At 38.7% G+C, this 20,382-nt stretch overlaps 1 protein-coding gene across 3 annotated transcripts in view; it reads right to left on the bottom strand.

The window, feature by feature from the left end:
- Positions 1-20,382, bottom strand: part of CSMD3 (CUB and Sushi multiple domains 3) — a 1,073,312-nt gene that overhangs the window by 151,707 nt on the left and 901,223 nt on the right. For all 3 annotated transcript variants that reach the window (XM_036263876.1, XM_036263875.1, XM_036263874.1), the window contains one exon: positions 11,256-11,380. In XM_036263876.1, the coding sequence (XP_036119769.1) occupies positions 11,256-11,380 (125 nt within the window). The remainder of the gene's footprint in view (positions 1-11,255; positions 11,381-20,382) is intronic.

Consider the following 20,382-nt stretch of genomic DNA (forward strand, 5'->3'; position numbering starts at 1 on the left):
TTACATTGTTGCACTGCACTTGGCACAGCTTGAGCTTTGCAAGAACCCAAAGGACCCTCACAATTGTGGATGTTAATCTATTTTTCTCTTTGTTTATCACATATTTTCTAGCTTTGGAGAAGGGAAAGAAATAACTTCATTAAAATATGTTTATTTTATTTAGCCAAAGTCTGTATAAATTAAGCCCAACACATTCTCTAAATAATTATAACAATTGCATTCATTAAAAATGTCTGATCCGCAAAATAGTCCATCACTATTCTTCCATTCAAGTGAATGCTAGTGTCTCCTTTCCAAGGGTGAGTGCCACATGGCAACAGATATTCTGCCTGTGTGGCAGGCATGATGCCCAATGGCCATGTTCCAGGACAGAAAGAAGACCAGAACTAAAGCTGTATGATTGTGACACAATTACAATCATAATCGAAACAATGATCAATTCTATCTGAATTTTCTTTCCCTTCATTTTAGGAAAAGAACGATCACGTTCAGTTTGAAAAGAAACAGAAAAAAAAAAAAAAAAAAAAAAAAAAGATTCCTGCAGGAATTGACATTTGAGATAAGCTAACTATATTGAGAGATTTTCCACCAAAAGAAATTATTCAGCTGGTAAAAATGTAGAGGAATCAAGCCATGAGGTGGATTTAGTGAACCATTAATAATCCAATTTAGCCACAGCGGAGGTTATTTACAAAAGACAAAATATGCATGCACAGTTTGAAAAAGTGGAGAAAAGATAGAAAGAGTAAAGCTTAGTGGGTAAATAAGAGACATTCGATTTAGAATGCCTGGGTTGGCAACTTCCTGGCTCCCTCTACTCTGGAGTTTTGCAAGAATCCCTAGGGTTCTGTTGGCATGTAACCCTGGAAGAGTAGTTACTCTCTGCCTTGGATTACTTACATAAATCATTGTAATCAAAGTATCTGATTCATAGGTTTGTTGTAAAAATCATATTACTTTTAGTGTAGGATAGTGTCCAGTGTGTATTAAGAATTAAATATATCTTAGCTAAGGGAGAGGTCAAGAGAGAAAAAAGAGATTATAAAGACTGAACACCAAAATAATTATGCAACTGGGGAGTGTATTCCACTGGAGGTTTTAGAAGGGGGTAAAAGGAGCATAATCAGGATTGAGCATTATAGTCCTGCACTGGGTGAAGGAGTAAAGGTGAAAAGGCTATTTTAATGCCTACCGCCATAGCTTGTGTGAGAAGCAATGAAAGACTGAAGTAGGTTGGTGGCAGGAACAGTGGAAAGAGGCACCCAGATGACCCATGTGTTGCTACAGGGAGAGACAGTAGATTTTGTAGGATTTGACCAGGGAGAGGAGGTGAGAAGAAAGATTTAAGAATAATTTATCTTTTTCTTCCTGATTCATGGAGATCAGACTGCTGGTAAGAACAAAAAGGTAGACACTTCCAGAAAAACCTATTACCTTGGTAAGAGGAAGAAAACAGGTTTAATTCTGGTGCTGGATACATGTGTACAGTAGACTGAATAATGGCTCCTAAAGATATCAGCTCCTAATCCCTGGAGGTTGTGAAAAAATTGCCTTATATGGAAAAATGTTCTTTTACACCTGATTAAACTAAGGATCTTGAGCTAGAAAAATTATCCTGGATTATTCAGCTGGGCCCTGAATGCATCTAACTGTTTGTTCTTATAAGAAAGATCCCGAGGAACCGAAAAATGGCGGCGGAGTGAACGGAGCTGCACAGACCGTCTCCCAGAACCAAACTGGAATTACAACTATAACACAGACAAATCGACGGGAAAAACCAACAGAAAAGCAGCTTGCGAGGACCATACAACGAGGGACACCGACTCGATCCCGGTAGGCTTGCGAAGGCGCGAGACGGGGCTGGGAGCCCACGGTCGGCAGCTCGACAGCGGCCACAGCTGGGAGCGGCGCCCTCGGGTCACACTCCCAGGCGGCTCCACAGCGCAGCCGGGACAGAGGCTGAAACATCCACAGCCACTCACCTTGGGCTCCGGCGGAGGGAGGGCGGACTGGACTGGAACTGTGTCGGGACACTCGGGGTTTGGAGGGCGCTCAGAGCTTTGGCTGAGTGCAGCCACTCAGGACGGTGGCCACATTGCTCCTTCCCAGGGCTCTGAGGAGAGGCAGCAGCCCCTCCCTCGGAGATCCAACCCCACCCTGTGGGCCATTGAAGTGCTGATTGAGGCTCACTAACAACCAGCATCTGCCCCACCCTCCTGAAAGCCCCTTGGCTGAGCACCAGAGGGAGTTTTTCAATCAACTGACAACCCAAAACTCATCAAGTAACCTAGACTGCTAGCCTCCAGGCAAAAAGCTAGAGGATAACAGTACGTTTCCTGGGCTGGCAACTTTAACCAGGAAAGTAAGACTTGACAGTGGTGTTCAACGCGGGTCCTCCCTCGCTCATCTAAACACAGGAGAGGGAGCCACAAACAGCAGAACACCAACACCCACAGGGAGAACTTGACAGGCTCCAAAGCCCACAGTGATAGCCAAAATGGTGAAACACAGAAACAGAAGCCAAATGAAAGAACAAGAGACCTCAACCGAAGATGAGATCAATGCAGAGCAATTAGGCATGTTAACAGAGCTAGAATTCAGAGCCATGATCATGAGGAAGCTGAACAGCATGAGTAAGGACATAGAGACACTGAAAATAAGCCAATTGGAAATTAAAAACCAACAAGAAGAGATAAAAAATGACATATCAGAAATGAAGAACACATTGGAAGGTTTAAAAAGCAGAGTAGGGGAAGCTGAGGACTGGATCAGTGAATTAGAAGACAGGGTAGAAAAAATCAACCAATCAGAAAAACAAAAGGAAAAAACTATTAAAAAACAGGAAGACAGCTTAAGAGAACTATGGGACAACTGGAAACGTAATAATATTCGCATCATAGGAGTCCCCGAAGAAGAAGAAAATGAGCAAGGGATAGAGAATATATTCAAAAACATAGTGAGAGAAAACTTCCCTAATTTGGTGAAGGAAGAAGGCATTCAAGTTCAAGAAGCACAGAGAGTCCCAAGTAAGAAGAACCCAAACAGGCCCACACCAAGACACATAGTAATTAAAATGCCACAAATTAAAGACAAAGAGAGAATCCTAAAAGCAGCAAGAGATAAGCAACAGGTTACCTACAAAGGGAACCCCATAAGGCTCTCAGCTGACTTCTCACAAGAAACACTACAGGCCAGAAGAGAATGGCATGAAGTAATCAAAGTCCTGAAAAACAAGAATCTGAATCCAAGACTACTCTACCCAGCAAGGCTATCATTCAAAATAGAAGGTCAAATAAAGAGCTTCCCAGACAAAAAAAGGCTAAGGGAATACATTAGCACCAAACCAGCACTGCAAGAAATGTTAAAAGGACTGCTGTAATTAGCAGTAGAAATGGGAAGAAAAATAGAACCACACTAAACAAAAATGGCAATAAATAAGTACATATCAATAATCACCTTAAACGTTAATGGATTGAATGCTCCCATAAAGAGACACAGAGTAGCTGATTGGATAAGAAAGCATGACTCATCTATATGTTGTCTACAAGAGACCCACCTCTCAACAAAAGACTCACATAGGTTGAAAGTGAAGGGATGGAAAAAAATTTTCCAAGCAAATGGAAAGCAAAAAACAGCTGGGGTAGCAATTCTCATATCTGATAAAATAGATTTCAAAATGAAGACCATAACTAGAGACAAAGACGGCCACTACATAATATTGAAAGGATCTATCCAACAGGAAGATATAACCTTGATAAACATATATGCACCCAATATAGGAGCACCAAAATATATTAAAAATCTTGTGGAGGACTTCCAAGGAGAAATCTACAACAATACAATCATAGCAGGGGACTTCAACACCCCGTTGACAGCACTGGATAGATCCTCTAGGCAAAAAATTAGCAACGAAACAGAGACTCTAAATGAAGCACTAGACCAAATGGATTTAATAGATATCTACAGAGAATTACACCCCAAAACTACAGAATACACATTCTTCTCAAGTGCACATGGGACATTCTCAAAGATAGACCACATGATAGGACACAAACTAAATCTCTACAAGTTCAAGAAGATTGAAATCATATCAAGCATCTTCTCAGATCACAATGGCATGAAACTAGAAATCAATTGCAACAAGAACATGCAAAGACATTTCAACACATGGAGGTTAAATAGCATGTTATTAAACAATGATTGGGTCACCGACGAGATCAAGGAAGAAATTAAAAACTTCCTGGAAACCAATGAAAATGAACACACAACGACACAAAATCTATGGGATGCAGCGAAAGCAGTTCTGAGAGGGAAGTTCATAGCACTACAGGCCTACCTCAAAAAACAAGAAAAATTTCTAATTGACTGTCTAACCTCACAACTTAAGGAACTAGAAAGCAAACAAAAAGAAAACCCCAGAGCAAGTAGAAGGAAGGAAATAGTAAAGATCAGAGCAGAAATAAATGACATAGAGACCAAAAAAACAATTCAAAGGATCAATGAAACAAAGAGCTGGTTTTTCGAAAAGATAAACAAGATTGATGGACCCTTAGCTAGACTCACCAAGAAACAAAGAGAGAGAACCCAAATACACAAAATCAGAAATGAAAGAGGAGAAGTAACAACCAACACCACGGAAATACAAAAGATCATTAACAACTACTATGAACAACTATATGGCAACAAATTCGACAATCTAAGTGAAATGGACAAATTTCTAGAAACACACAGTCTCCCAAAACTATTCCCGGAAGAGATAGAAAACTTGAACAGACCAATAACAACCAAGGAAATTGAAGAGGTAATCAAGACTCTCCCAGCAAACAAAAGCCCAGGCCCGGATGGTTTCACAGGGGAGTTTTACCGAACATTCAAAAAAGAACTAACACCCATTCTCCTCAAACTATTTCAAAAAATTCAAGAAGAAGGAAGACTTCCAAACACGTTCTATGAGGCCAGCATAATTCTAATTCCAAAACCAGAAAAAGACACTACGAAGAAAGAAAACTACAGGCCAATATCCCTGATGAACATAGACGCCAAAATCCTGAATAAAATACTAGCAAATCGGATCCAGAAGTACATCAAAAAAATTATTCACCATGACCAAGTGGGATTCATTCCAGGGATGCAAGGCTGGTACAATATTCGCAAATCAATAAACGTGATACACCACATCAACAAAATGAAGAATAAAAACCACATGATCATATCAATAGATGCTGAAAAAGCATTCGACAAAATCCAGCATCCATTTCTGATAAAAACGCTCAGCAATGTAGGAATAGAGGGATCATATCTCGACATAATAAAGGCCATATATGAAAGACCTACAGCCAACATCATACTCAATGGACAGAAACTAAAAACATTTCCATTAAGAACAGGAACAAGACAGGGATGTCCACTTTCGCCACTCTTATTTAACATTGTACTGGAAGTCTTAGCCACAGCAATCAGACAGGAAGAAAAAATAAAAGGGATCCAAATTGGAAAGGAAGAAGTGAAACTATCATTATTTGCAGATGACATGATATTGTACATAGAAAACCCTAAAGACTCCATCAAAAATCTATTAGACTTAATAAATGAATTTGGCAAAGTAGCAGGATACAAAATTAACGTCAAGAAATCGACGGCATTCTTGTACATCAATGATGAACTCACAGAAAGAGAAACTGAAAAAACAATCCCATTTATCATTGCGCCAAAAAAATTACGATACCTAGGAATAAACTTAACCAAAGAAGTAAAGGACCTATTTGCAGAAAACTACAGGTCATTGAAAAAAGAAATAGAGGAAGATATAAAAAAGTGGAAGCACATACCCTGTTCATGGATTGGAAGAATTAACATAATTAAAATGTCCATACTACCCAAAGCAATCTATAGATTCAATGCAATCCCCATCAAAATACCAACGACATATTTCATAGAACTAGAACAAATACTTCAAAAGTTCATATGGAACCAAAAAAGACCCCGAATAGCCACAGCAATCTTGAAAAAGAAGAACAAAGTAGGTGGGATCACAATACCAGATATCAGATTATACTACAAAGCGACTGTAACCAAAACAGCCTGGTACTGGCACAAGAACAGGCATACAGACCAGTGGAACAGAACTGAAAACCCAGAAATGGACCCAAGGCAATACGCTCAATTAATATTTGACAAAGGTGGCAAGAGCATACAGTGGAGTAAAGACAGCCTCTTTAATAAATGGTGTTGGGAAAATTGGACAGCTACATGCAAAAAAATGAAACTAGACCATCAACTTACACCATACACAAAAATAAACTCAAAATGGATAAAAGACTTAAATGTGACCCGTGAATCCATAAAAATTCTAGAAGAAAATGTAGGCAACAAAATTTCGGACATCATACGGAGCAGAATTTTCACTGATACATCACCTAAGGCAACAGAAATAAAGGAGAAAATGAACACATGGGACTACATCAAACTAAAAAGCTTCTGCACAGCAAAAGAAACAATCATCAAAATGGAAAGGGAACCCACTGTATGGGAGAACATCATTGCCAATGATGTTTCAGATAAGGGGTTAATTTCCAATATATATAGAGTGCTCATACAAATCCACAAAAGGAAGACAAAGAACCCAATTAAAAAATGGGCAGAGGAGCTGAATAGACACCTCTCCAAACAGGACATACAAATGGCCAAGAGACATATGAAGAAATGCTCAACATCACTAATCATCAGAGAGATGCAAATTAAAACAACAATGAGGTATCACCTCACACCTGTCAGAATGGCCGCCATCAACAAATCATCAAACAACAAGTGTTGGCGAGGGTGTGGAGAAAAGGGGACTCTAATACACTGTTGGTGGGAATGCAGACTGGTGCAACCGCTATGGAAAACAATATGGTGCTACCTCAAAAAATTAAAAATTGAACTTCCATATGACCCAGTGATCCCACTGCTGGGAATATACCCTAAGAAGCCTGAAACACCAATCAGGAAGAATATATGTACCCCCATGTTCATAGCAGCACTATTTACAATAGCTAAGATCTGGAAACAGCCCAAGTGTCCACCAGTAGACGAATGGATAAAAAAGCTGTGGTACATATACCCAATGGAGTACTATGCAGCGGTAAGAAAGAAAGATCTCTTATCCTTTGAGACGACATGGAGGGACCTGGAAAGTATTATCCTAAGTGAAAGAAGCCAAGCAGAAAAAGACAAATACCACATGATCTCACTTATATACGGAATATAATGAACATAACAGTCTGAGGAATACAGTAGACCCAGACACATGGAAGTAGGGCACAGACTGATATCCCTCAGAAGAGGGGATGGGGGGGTGGGGGGGTGGGAAGAGATAAACCACAGAACTTATATGCATGTATGCATGACCAATGGACATGGACAACTAAGCCGGGGACAGGGTGGAGGGGGGTTAGGGTGGGGGGTACCAATGGGGTAAAAAGGTAAAATATCTGTAACAAAATAAATAAATAAATAAAATATTATTCAAAAAAAAAAAAAAAGAAAGATCCCAAGAGCCAGGCAGAAGAGGAGAAGGCAGTGTGACGGTGGAGGCGGGGCCTGGAGGGATGGGACGGACACTGAGGAATGCAGGCATCCCCACAAGTCGAAGAGGCCAGGAAAGGCTTCACCCCAGTCCGGGCAGTGGGAGCATGGAGCCTGGCTTCCAGTACTGAGAGAATAAACTGAGAGCATTTGAAGCTATCAAATCCATGGCAACTTGTTACAGCAGCCACAGAAGACTCATACAATTCGCTACCAGGATGCTGGGCAAATTATAAATGTAGTTTGGCATAATAAATGCATAAAGGGTGTAGAAGACACAAGTAAAATGATTGAGGACACACTATTACAAAAGCCTAAGACAAGTTGAGTAAAAAATATTTTTTTAAACAAGGAGCAACTGATTGGCATTAGGAGGAGTCAGAGTTTCATGAGGTGATGAATGAACAATTATTAAGACCGGATAGCCCTCATACAGACATTCAAATGCCATTTTACTTTGTTCAAAAAATTATATTAATGATGATCATTCTATAAATTGAGATAATTAAGTAACCAACATTTTTTCTATGGTTCATCACATAAAGATTGCTCTTTGCTTCATAACTCTGTTACTGTGGAATGTAGCCTCTTGGAATTCTCCCTCCAATATACTTTACTAAAATGCACTGGCAAACAAATGAATATCCTTCTCCCCACAAACTTCTCATATAATATTAATAGAAATATTTGATCTATTTGTTGAGCTTATTTCCAAAGGATGTTCAACCATCCTATATTATTTATAACTTTTTCAGCATTTCAAATGTTTCTTCTTTTCACAAGTGGTTATCCCACTTCATCTCATACGGGATTTATTGGATGTTCATATAATTCCTTGTTCATACATATATTCAGAGTAAAATAAAAGAAGCATTGCTTTAAGCCGGGTGTATTAGCCAGATGGCTTAAAGGGGAAGTTACTAAAATTTCAAATATGTTATATAGTATGTATGTGTGTATGCAACTGTTCTAGCATTTCCTATAATTTAGTGATCGATCTAAAATCAGCATACTTATAAGAGGTTAATTAGAAAAAAGTGCTTGATTATCATTTAGCGTATTTAAAATTATAAATTCAATATGCTTCATGCTCTGTAAGTTTGATAAATGCTCTGCTAAACTCAAATGTGTTTTCTGACATCAATTATTACACAAAATGCTTTCTCCGTGAAAGATTTTATAGTGTTATTTATGTGTGTCTACTTTTGAACAGTGTTTGACTAGAACAAGTGATATACAACGTGCTTTTCCTACGGATTTCTTATCAGTTCATCGTGTAGTATTAATTCCTTAAAATAATCCGAAACTTCCGTGATTGTGGAAATAGTCATTGGTTCGTTTTGAAAATAGCACCCATGCAACCTGCTGGAACAGACCCGTCGCTGCCCCCGTGAGCTTACACATACATGCTAACAGCAAAACACCACAGGTGTCATGCTAATGAAAATACAGGCATCTCCCAGAACACACAGCATGGGACTTAACCTTGCCTCAAGGTCTTCCATAGAAAATCTTTCTAAGTTGAGACGGAAATTATGATTAAGAGTAAGGCAAGGAAGAGGAGATGCGGAGTGTGTTGCAGGCTCAGGGAACAGCATGCGCCGAGGCCAGAGGGAGCCAATTTCTATAAAGAACGGAGATAGTGTGACTAGAAGACGCAGGAGGTGGGGACAAAGCATACGAGTGTAATCAGCTCTGTCAAGGAGGTAAGTATCTAGAGGTATTGTTAAGCAAGAAAGTGATAGTATTAGATACTTATTCTTTGAAAGTTGCTCTGTTTGTCCTACAAGGAATAGACTGATGGAGAATAAGAACCCGGGACTGGGAGGGTGGCCACCGAACCCTAAGGGTTCTGGATAGAGAGAAATGGATGTGCTTAGGTTTCTGAACCTGACAGTTTACTGTGCAGCAGAGCAGACAGAGAAGTCACCGAGATTTCTGGCTCGTGCAACTGAATGAACTCAGGGCTCATTCTGAGACAGAATACACTGTGGAAAATCCCAATTTGAGAAAAACATCACGAAGTCGGCTCTGAACACGTTGAACTTGAGGGACCAGCAAAGAGCGTAGCAGAAAAGGGACAGTGGGCAGTCGCATGCCCAAGTTGGGGCACAAGGAGCTGTACACTGTGAGTACGAGAAGCCCAGAGTTTACTATTGGATTGTTATTTATTAATTGTTTCATTATCCTCCATACAAATAGCTGGAAACCTACTTTTGCCATAGCCTGTGTGGCACACAGCTGAGGTAAAAGGTCTGGATTAGATATTTAGGTTTTGAAATCATGATTTATTCAGCCCGTATTAAAGAAGTGTTTTCTGATTGTCTCTGATGATTCAGGTCTAGGCAACAGCACATAGCAGCAGCGGTGGGCGTGGACTCGTGGCTGAGAGACAGGTGTAAAGGGAGATGAACAAGGCCACAGGAACTCACAGACACCCGTGAGGAGTGGGACAGGAAGAGGAGACCCTGCTCCTAGATGTTCAAGCAGGAGCGACAGGTAGAGAAAAGAAAAGAAGACAAAGTCCAATGGACTATTGGTGCCTTGGAAATTAGGAAGAGGACAAGTATGTTAAGAGTGAGGGGAGAATCTCAGGGCAGAATGTTATCGCCAGAATAAACACGACGAGCGACACAACGGAGTGAAGGACGAGGTCCTCATGGTCACTAGGCCAGTGGCTCGGTCAGAGCCCTGGGTGCTGAAACCACATGGCAGGAATCAAAAACAGAGGATGCGGAGCAGAAGAAAAACCCCAGTGTTTTTATTGTTTTAAGATGAGTAGAGATGGATGTTGATGTTAATATATAAAATGCTTTAGATTAACCTTCATAGTCAGATGATGTGGTAAAGGTTTTATGAAGATTCAAGAGGCATTGCCTCATTTCAGATTTCCTGTTCCTAAATTCTTTGTTTCTAAAATCCTTTTTAATTTTACTGATCATAAGGTAGGATTGATTGGTTATCTCCAAATTTTATGAGTTGGCCATAATGTGGTAATGCAGTCAACCAGAATGTAAGCACAGATCTATAGTCTTGATTTTTAATGTCCTTAAAACACCGAAAATGGACATTTCATGTTTTTTCATTGGTTTACTGACCTATTTGACTCCTGACACCTGTCAAGTAATTTTTTGAATTTTCTGAAATATTAGAAAGGTAAATTCAAAAACTCCTGTCTGTTGCTATTTCTCAGTGCAGGGGAGACAGTCCGCTGGAAGGTTTCTGAAAAGTTCTCTTAACCACCGTAAAGGCCCAGGAGACAGACATTCAGTGTTGGGTATTGGACAGTGCTGGGTAAAGGTTGTTATGCTTAGAGCTGTTGCATCTAAGACCATCTCGAGACCATGAGAAAGGAAGTCCAAGAACTCAGCCACCATGCTAAGGATGGCAGACAGAGACGGGACAAACCTGGGTCAAAAATGATACAACTGAACCTTTGAAGTAAACAACCCTTGAATCATCTTAGCCCAGGATATCTTATGTGGAGCAACGCATGTTTCTTCTTGTTTATGCCATTTTGAATTATCTTTCTATTACTTGCAGGTGGAAACATTAATAGGTACCTTTCTATCAAATTCAACCATGTCCATCAAAAGGCTATACTTTTAGCAATAATGTATATCCGGTCACCTCTGAGAGGACTAATTTCAAGCACACAATGAAAAGAAGAAAAATGTAAATATCCTTACTTGAATGCCAGCTCCCTCTGGCACTGTGATCTTCCACACACAATTCAGATTGTTGTCGTAAGGCTCGGGGTACCCTGGGGACAAAATTGTCCCTTTGCGCTTAGTTAAAATTCCACCACAGGGCACTAAAAGTAAAGCAATCCAAGTGAGGAAGTGAATTCTAATGCAGAAGATTAACATAAGACAAGAGGTCAGAGCTAATATCTGAGACAGGTATAGACTGGCAAATGCAACCACATCACGCTATTTTTAAAAAATTCATAAAAATAAAAATGAAGTCTTTTGACACCACAAAATCTTTACGAATTAATTACACATATTAATGGGTAACCTTACAATTCCATACCTAAAATCATACTATAATTAACTCTATGATAGCATGTCATTTACAGAACATTACTAAAAGTGCATTGACACATTTGCATTACAAATTTCTCATATCTAGATACAAACGTTTTTGAAGAATTATTTCATATTAGTTACCTTTCCCTTCATACATCATGTGAGGAATAGCAGTATCCTTTGAGGAGTAATGATGATGATGCTGATAAGAATTATGTTATGATTATAACATTTATGTAAGGCTTACTATTTGCCAGGCACTTTTGTAAGCACTTTACGTATTTTTAACTCATTAAAGCCTCCCAAAAATCCAATGATTTGTGAGTAAGTCTACTCCCCATTTTACAGCTGAGGAAATTGAGTCACGAGGAGATGAAGTAACCTGTGGATCACTGCAGAGCTAGTAAGAGAAGGAGCTGGGATTTGAACCCTTGGAGGGTGATTCCACGTCCATGCTCTTCAGTGGAAGGAAGGTGCTCTGCAGGGCAGCAGTCTGGTTACTGCCGGAACCACTACTATAGGAAAGAAGTGTGTGGACCGGCTCTAAAGTGAAGTTTTCTATCAAAGGTACTGATTTTATTTATTTATTTATTTATTTTGTTCATCCTCACCCGAGGATATTTTTCCTTTTTTTTTTTTTTTTGTACACATAGAGTGGGAGGGAGAGAGAGGAAGGGAGAGAGAGAGAGAGAAACATCGACGTGAAGGGACACATTGAGTGGCTGCCACCCGCACGACCAACCAGGGCCGGGGACAAACTGCAACCGAAGTACGTGCCCTTAGCGGGAACCGAACCCGGGTCTCTCCGGACCACAGGCCGATGCTCTAACCGCTGAGCCAAACTGGCCAGGGCAAAGGTACTGATTTTAAAGTGAAAGCCTCACACAGCTAGTAGAATAGCTCTGTTCGGGGCATGCCCTAATTGACCACTTTAAATACTGTGTGACATCAGACATGTTTCCTAAACTCTCTGAAACTCAGATGCTTTGTCTGTGAAACCACAACACAGTTGTTTCCACAGGGCTTTTGTGAAAAATATGACATGATCGTGTCCATAAACAAGGGAGCACATTACTCAGAAAACAGAAAGAAGTCAATAAATCCTACTTCCTTTTGCAACTATTATTATTTTAGGTACAGTTATCATCGTGCATTTGTCCTAGTATGGCTATAATGCGGAGATATCAAGATACACCTTTTGTAATATATTTGAACGTTAATGACACAGTTATGTGCCACTTCAAAAACTAAATGCAAAAACCTAGGGTGATTCCTCAAAAGGGTGCGCAACTGTTTTTAACAGTGTGATGATATATTTTTATGAAGTCATTTTGTTGTATTTTCTAATAAATTCATGTTATTGGGTTATACATAAGTTTAGGTTAAATTGGTCAGAAAGTATTTAAAAACCAACAGTTTTGCATGATTTAAAAGTACATGCCAGAGGTGAATGGAGAACTGTGGAAAAAAAGAAGATTCACCCCAAATATAGGAGAAAAGGAAGTGATTGAAGACTTGCTGATCCTGAGTGGAAAGAAATACTTTACAAACCCTCTTCCTCTCCATGTTCATTGACCCTACCCTACCTCGCTCACTTTTTTCTTGGTTACTACGTTAATCACATCAATGGACCTCCTGTGGCTAGTGTATTTTCCATGTAATATAGTAGTCATATTACTATTAAAATGACTTTTTAAAATGAAAATTTGATCATGTTGCTTCACTGCTGAAAGTCCTTAAAAAAATCTCTCCATTTCCTTCATTCTACAGATAAATACAGTTAATTGATTAGCCTTTAACTATATCTCCAGGCTTATATGTACCCATAATTTCCCAATAGCCCACCATACCAATTCCCCATCCCCATCCAGCCCAATAACATAACTTCTTAACACTGTGACTTGATAGTCCTCTCTCTCCTGGCCTATCCTCCAGGGACTTTCAATGTCCATGTTAGCTGTGCAATCCTTCCTCGACTCTCCTGAGCGGTAAGTGCCCCAAGGTTTCCCACAGATCACCAAGTGCTTTCCTGTACATCTCTATCACAGCTTATTCATACACTGTTTTCATGTTCTCTATGCTAGTCTCTTCCAGTAGACTGAAGCCTGGGAAGAGGAAGTAATCAGCTTGGTGTCTGGTACTCTGTTCACTATAGCACAAGATAGTAACTCTTCTACTCTTTGCACGCTAGGGTGTCCCTCCACGCAGCTCCAGCGACAAGCTGTCCCTCTTCATCACTTTCCATTCTCCTTCCACTCATTTCATAGGCCTTTGTCTTCCCCATTCTACTGAAATGACAAGGTCAATGTCAGCAGAATATGCTTGCTGTGATGCAATGTGCAAATCTCTTTGCATTTTACTCAATCTATGCGTAATTATCCCCCACTGTTGATCGCTCCTTCCACGTGAAGCCTTTCTTTGCTGAGTCATCAGAACAGCGCACTGCTGCTTTTGTCTATGCCGCTGGCTACAGTCCTTTTTTTGTTTTAGTTCATCATCCCCTTTCTAATCCTTTACATGTTGTAATACCCTGTGACTTGATGCTAGGCCATCTTCTCTTCTCTTTCTAACCACCATCCATCCCCAAGGAGAGCTTCATTTCCATGTCATCTACATATTATGACTACTAAATGTTTATCTCTAGCCATGACTTCTGCCCAGAGTTCTGCAATAACATGTCTAATAAATATCTCAAAATTAATATGTTGGGTAGGATAGTGGGGTTAACTGGATAAATAAGGTGAAGGAAATAGCTAAAGAACATATATGCATACCCCATGGACAAGGACCATAATTTGGTTAAAGGCCAAGAAAAGGGTTGGTGGGGGAGCAAGGAGATGAGCAAAGGGGTTGGGGGACAGGGAGACTCCTGCAATAATATCAACATTAAATTTTTCTAATTAAAAAAAAGAGAGAGACTAAAAAAAACCCCACAAAACAATACTTTTGAAATTCTCCTCATTCACACTGAAATTCTCTCTCCATTCACACTATCTCCATCGCCATAAATGTTACCACCCTTCCTTCAATTCTTAGGTCAAAAATATAGGACTCAATTTCTTTCTTTTTTTATTCTCACCCAATGATATTTTTATACTTATCTTTAGATAGAGCAGAAGGGAGAGAGAAACATCGATGTGAGAGAGACACATCGACTGGCTGCCTCCCACAGACCCCAACCGGGGCCGGGGACAAACCGCAACCGAGGTGCGTGCCCTTAGTGGGAACCGAACCCGGGACTCTCTGGTCCATGGGCTGACGCTCTAACCGCTGAGCCAAACTGGCCAGGGTGGACTCAATTTCTCTTACATTCAAGTTTACATTTACATCTATATTCAATCTATCAGTAAACTTGGTCAGCTCTATCTTCAAAATATATCTCAAAGTTGACAAATTCTCATCACTGACCTTGACCTTCTTGTCTAAAACACAGTGTGCTTTCCCTTCACTACTGCCACTGCCACAGGCTTCTCATCGATCTCAATGCTCTGCTCCACCCTCCTTACGCTAGCCTCCCTAGCTCAATACATTCCCACCCTGCTTAGGAAAAATCCCCACTGACGTGAAGGCTCCAAAACGTGGCCTGTGCTCTGCCTTTCCCAACACGTCTGTCAGCGTCGCCAGCGTTCGCTGGGCTCCAGACACCTAGGATTCTTGCTGTGGTTTGAACATGGCCAGCTCTCTCCCCGACACAGTCTGCACACTGCTCACCTCCCAGACTTCTACATAATCCCTCCACTTGTTTCACGTGGGTATAAAGCCGCAGCAGGTACTGGGTGTCTTTCTCTAATCTCCAGCCCACTTCACTTTTCTCCACAGTACTCAAGAAAGACGAGACCAAATTTGGTAATGTTTTCCATTTTCTTTCACTAAACTATCCACTCCATAAGCAGGGAGGGATGGTCTTCTTCAAAGATATGTAGCCAGTGCCTAGAATAGTGCTAGACACTTAGTAAGTACTCAATAAATGCTTGCTGAATACAATGTTGAAAGACTGGTTGTATATCTCTGTATGTTTTGTGGTTATGTTAACTCTTTACCAAATCTGCACCATTTTTTTTTCCTAGTATTTTCCTAACACGCCATAATCATTTAATTCCACTTTAATAATTTTATTTATTAAATTTTTTTTTAAAATCACCTGAGGACATTTTTTTGTTCAGATAGAGTGGGAGGGGGAGAGAGAGAGAGAGAGAGAGAAACATCGATGTGAAAGGGACACATCGAGTGGCTGCCACCTGCATGACCAACCAGGGCCGGGGACAAACTGCAACCGAGGTACGCGCCCTTAGTGAGAACTGAACCCGGGTCTCTCTGGACCACAGGTCGATGCTCTAACTGTAGAGCCAAACTGGCCAGGGCAATAATTTTATGTTTTTACCAACAAAATATACTATAAAAGTATTCCCAAACATTCCCACGTATATAATGTTTTACAAAGTTTCACTTTCCATGTGTGTTACTCAACCTAACATTTGTTTCCTATTTTTAAAAAGTTATATTACAAATTTCCCTTTTGATCAATATTATACTATATAACATAAGGATTCAGAGAAGAGGCTTTAGGGCCCTGGCCAGGTAGCTAAATTGGTTAGAGTGTCATCCTGATACACCAAGGTTATGGGTTTGATCCCCAGGTAGGGTACATACAAGAATCAGCAAATAAATGCATAAATGAGTGGAAAAACAAATCGATGCTCTCTCTCTCTCTCTCTCTCTCTCTCTCTCTCTCTCCCTTTCTCTCTAAAAATCAATAGATCAATAGATACTTTTTTTTTTTTAAAGACAGAGAAAAGGCTTTAGAATCAGGTACACTGGATTCAAATCCTTGTCTTTTACAATTTTAGAACTGCTAAGGAATTAGCACTATATATAAAAGAAAAAATAACAACCGTTTCTACCTTTGGTGTTGGTGTGAATTATTAAATGAGATAATGCTTAATAGTATGTTTCATATAAATGCTAATAATTGATATTTATTATTATATTTAACAACTTCTTCATGGATGAATGAATGAATGAATGAATGAATGAGGGTTCACATCCTGTATATATTTCTTCATCTATTTCTTTCCCACTAGAAGAAAAGATGACAGGGACAGGTGTCTTCTTGGAGCCAATTCAAATAAAGCAGTTCTTTTTGCATCTCTAAAGAACTCTGAAGAAACAAACCCAGATAAGGGTGAAGAAATAAGCAGCTGATTAAGGACTCTTTGCCTAAAGCCAGTAAGTGGCAGGTTCAGGGACTTTTCCAGAGACCTCCCACTACCTAAGTACTTATGCCTGAGGCCATAGATGGTGAGAGCAATTAGGGGATGCAGGGTGTTATTTGATTCAGAGTCTCAGAGGAAGGAGAGCTTAAGGTTTGAGACTAAAATTTTTAAGAAATCCGAAGTGTACAAGGTCAAATTTGGAAGATGAAAAGAAAGTCTTTATATTTTTCAGTTTTACATTTGTTCCAAGTCCAATGCCCTTATCAAAATATTACTTTACTGTATTGCAATTTACCTAAGGATGGCTTGATATAACAGATTTGTATGAGATTATTAAATTTGGTTTACACACTGATATTTCAATTTGTGCATCCATTGACTTAGTATCTGACCACTTTAACTATAAGCACAGCTTGCATATCATGTCTAATGGGGCTGCTTTCCAGTCCACAACTTAATTCCAGTGTCAGTTTATGCGACATTACTGAACATTTTATTGTGTTTTACTATGAAGGAAAAAGGAAAAAAAAAAAGTGTTGACAGCAATAATAACCGAAACAGTACCATTGAGATGGAAATCATTAAAAATGCACAAAGCTGTTTTTATTTCACTTGTATGCTTGTTTGACTTAAGCTGTTAAATGGGCATTCATTAAATAGTCAAGGCCAAGACAATACAATCATTATGTATAAAATCCTGACAATAAATTGTCAAATGTTATATCTAAACTATAAAGTACAAATAAAGAATTTGCTCTTTCTCAGAATAAAATTGCCATGAAATATGTAAATCTGTTGCTTGTGTTTTACCTATGTGTCTTTCCTAGGGATTCTCAGTGGGGTCTGAAACTTCAGGTGGTTTGGAAAGGTCTAAGCAAGCGAAGTGAGCAAGAACACCCCCATGCGGTGAAAGACAGCTTAACACCCATGGGCCCCAGACTCAACCCGTTGGTCAGTTGTTTGACCTCAACAAAAATTCAGGACATAAAAGTTTTTTGCTAAAATCCAATAATTAAATGTTTATTGAACACTTATGTGCCAGATCCTCTTTCAGTTGAGCATAATTGTTTTTATAAACAAGATAGTGGCAGGTTGAGGAGAATAAGAGAGATGAGGAATTTTTTAAACACTATATAATATGGTGGGTTGTAACTGTAAAAAAAAAGCAGGGTAGGATGTAGAGAACAACAGAGAATGGATGGTAGACAATTATTTTAGATCGATGTCAAGGAACATGATGAAGTAATGCAGTAAACCCAAAAGAAATTTCAAGGATGCATGTACCAAAGAAAAGAAATACAAAGTTCAAATAAATGCCTTGAGGCAATCAGTGTTTCATCTACTAACAAATATTGAAAATGAAAGCAAATTAAAGATAATATTCTGATATTAACCTAAGATAACTCTGCACTTGGTTCATAAGCCTTTTCTTTTTAAAATATTTTAAGACAACAATTTTTTAGTCAGAACATTTAAAACTAAAAATATTTATAGTTAAAAATATAGAAATGCAAAGTATGTTTTTACTTATGTAAAGATGAGCAGTTGGAACACATGGTAAAACCTAAGCTGAACAATCATCCAACTGTCATTTAGAATCATCACCTTTCTATTTCTTGTCTCATACAGATCTCATATGTCCTTCTGTTGTATGTTCAGTTTTCTGAATTTATACCTGTTGTAGAGGGCGAACAATATTTTTTAAGTGGTATAAAGTAGTATGTCCTTTTCAAGTGATCTGGGCAGGAAATAGAAGTCATCTGATACAGTTTGTATGTCTAGGTATGTACTTTCAAACCAATGCAAAATAAAAGGTAGTATGTTCCATTTAAAGACACCCCATATTTACAGTAGCAAGTTTCTCAAAAAGCCCAGGGACCTACAAAGAGACGGGTTTTTGACAGAGAGATTGTAATGGCTCCTGAGTATGTCACCTATTGCCCTTAAAGTAGAAAGTGTGGCTGTATCCCTCTGGGCTGAGGACAGTATATTAGCATTTATTTACTCCTGAATTTGAATACCAGCCATGGACTTGCATAGTCTTTCCTGAGTGGTAGGAACACCAGTCCTTACTGAGATGAATCCACTACTGAATGTCCTTCCTTTTATTTACATGGAATTTTACGTCTGATGGCAAAAATACTGGGGCAGACAAACTGACATATTGGACATACAAAGAAGCTTTATAATTATCATATAGAATAGGACTTTTCTTCTATTTTAAACATATGGTAAACATATATTCTATGTAGAGCAGATACATCCTATACAAATTACATGGTGTATGCATGTATATCAACAGACTTTAGCTTTACTCCTTCCTCAGTAGAAATTAGAATACCTTCCATATAGTTACACAATTTAAAAATATATGTTATTGTAATGAATTATGAGCTAATATTAAGCTAAATTTGGGTAAAATATGGTAAAATGTGTTTTGAAAGTTAAAGAAAAGTAAAAAACTATTGATACATGGAACTTCTTTTCAGGTATGGTAAAACGTGTCATTAAAATGAGTGTAATGAATTATAAGTGTATATGTTACATGTGCAGATTCATTCTTCTCTATAAAGAAATACAGAATGAGATTATTAAAATAAAAATGAAATTTTGCTGCCCTGGCCAGTTTGGCTCAGCGGTTAGAGCGTCGGCCTGCGGTCCGGAGAGACCCGGGTTCGGTTCCTGCTAAGGGCACGTACTTCGGTTGCAGTTTGTCCCCGGCCCTGGTTGGTCGCGCGGGAGGCAGCCACTCGATGTGTCCCTTCACGTCGATGTTTCTCTCTCTCTCTCCTTCATCTCTCTCCCTCCCACTCTATCTGTACAAAAAAATGGAAAATATCCTCGGGTGAGGATAAAAAAAAAAAAAAATGAAATTTTGCTTATCTTCTATTTTCCAAATCACATACCAATAAGACTTTAAAGAGAAAAAAAACACATTAGAAATATTTCTTAACTTGTTATTGTTTTATTACTCTTCTTTTAATTTAATAGCATATAATTACTACAAAATTGTTCTAGATATGCTCTTGAGACAGAGAAGAAAGCAATTTCCCTACCTTCTAAATTTTCCACATTTAAAGAACTTTGCAAGAACCAAAAGTCATTGAAATAATCCTGAAATAGTATACAATTCTCAACTATTTTTTATTATTTAGAAAACATTTGTCTGTTTCACGTAACTTAGCAGGGCAAAGGGCTCATAGCTAAATGTATATGTTAATTACCAATTTAAATTGGATATTGTTCTGTAAAAATAAAGTTTGAAACATTTTATACACTCAAAGTTTACCACTTATATTTATAAAAGACTCAGAAACCGTTTTATTTTATATTTTTACACATATTTATAACTAAAAGTGAAAAAACACATTTTTTTCACTTATGAATATTTTCTAATTCTTTAGATGCCAAAATAAAATAAGTCCAAAAATATCAGCTTCTGTAATCCTTAAAAGACATGTAAATTCTTTACATATTGGCATAGAGGTCTTTGCATAAACTTTTTAAAATGAAAGATACTTACTTCAATAATCCCTTATTAGGAACACTCAAATTCTGTTACTGCAAATATG

Source organism: Molossus molossus, unplaced genomic scaffold (genome assembly GCF_014108415.1).
Source record: "Molossus molossus isolate mMolMol1 unplaced genomic scaffold, mMolMol1.p scaffold_m16_p_16, whole genome shotgun sequence".
Taxonomy (NCBI): Eukaryota; Metazoa; Chordata; class Mammalia; order Chiroptera; family Molossidae; genus Molossus; species Molossus molossus.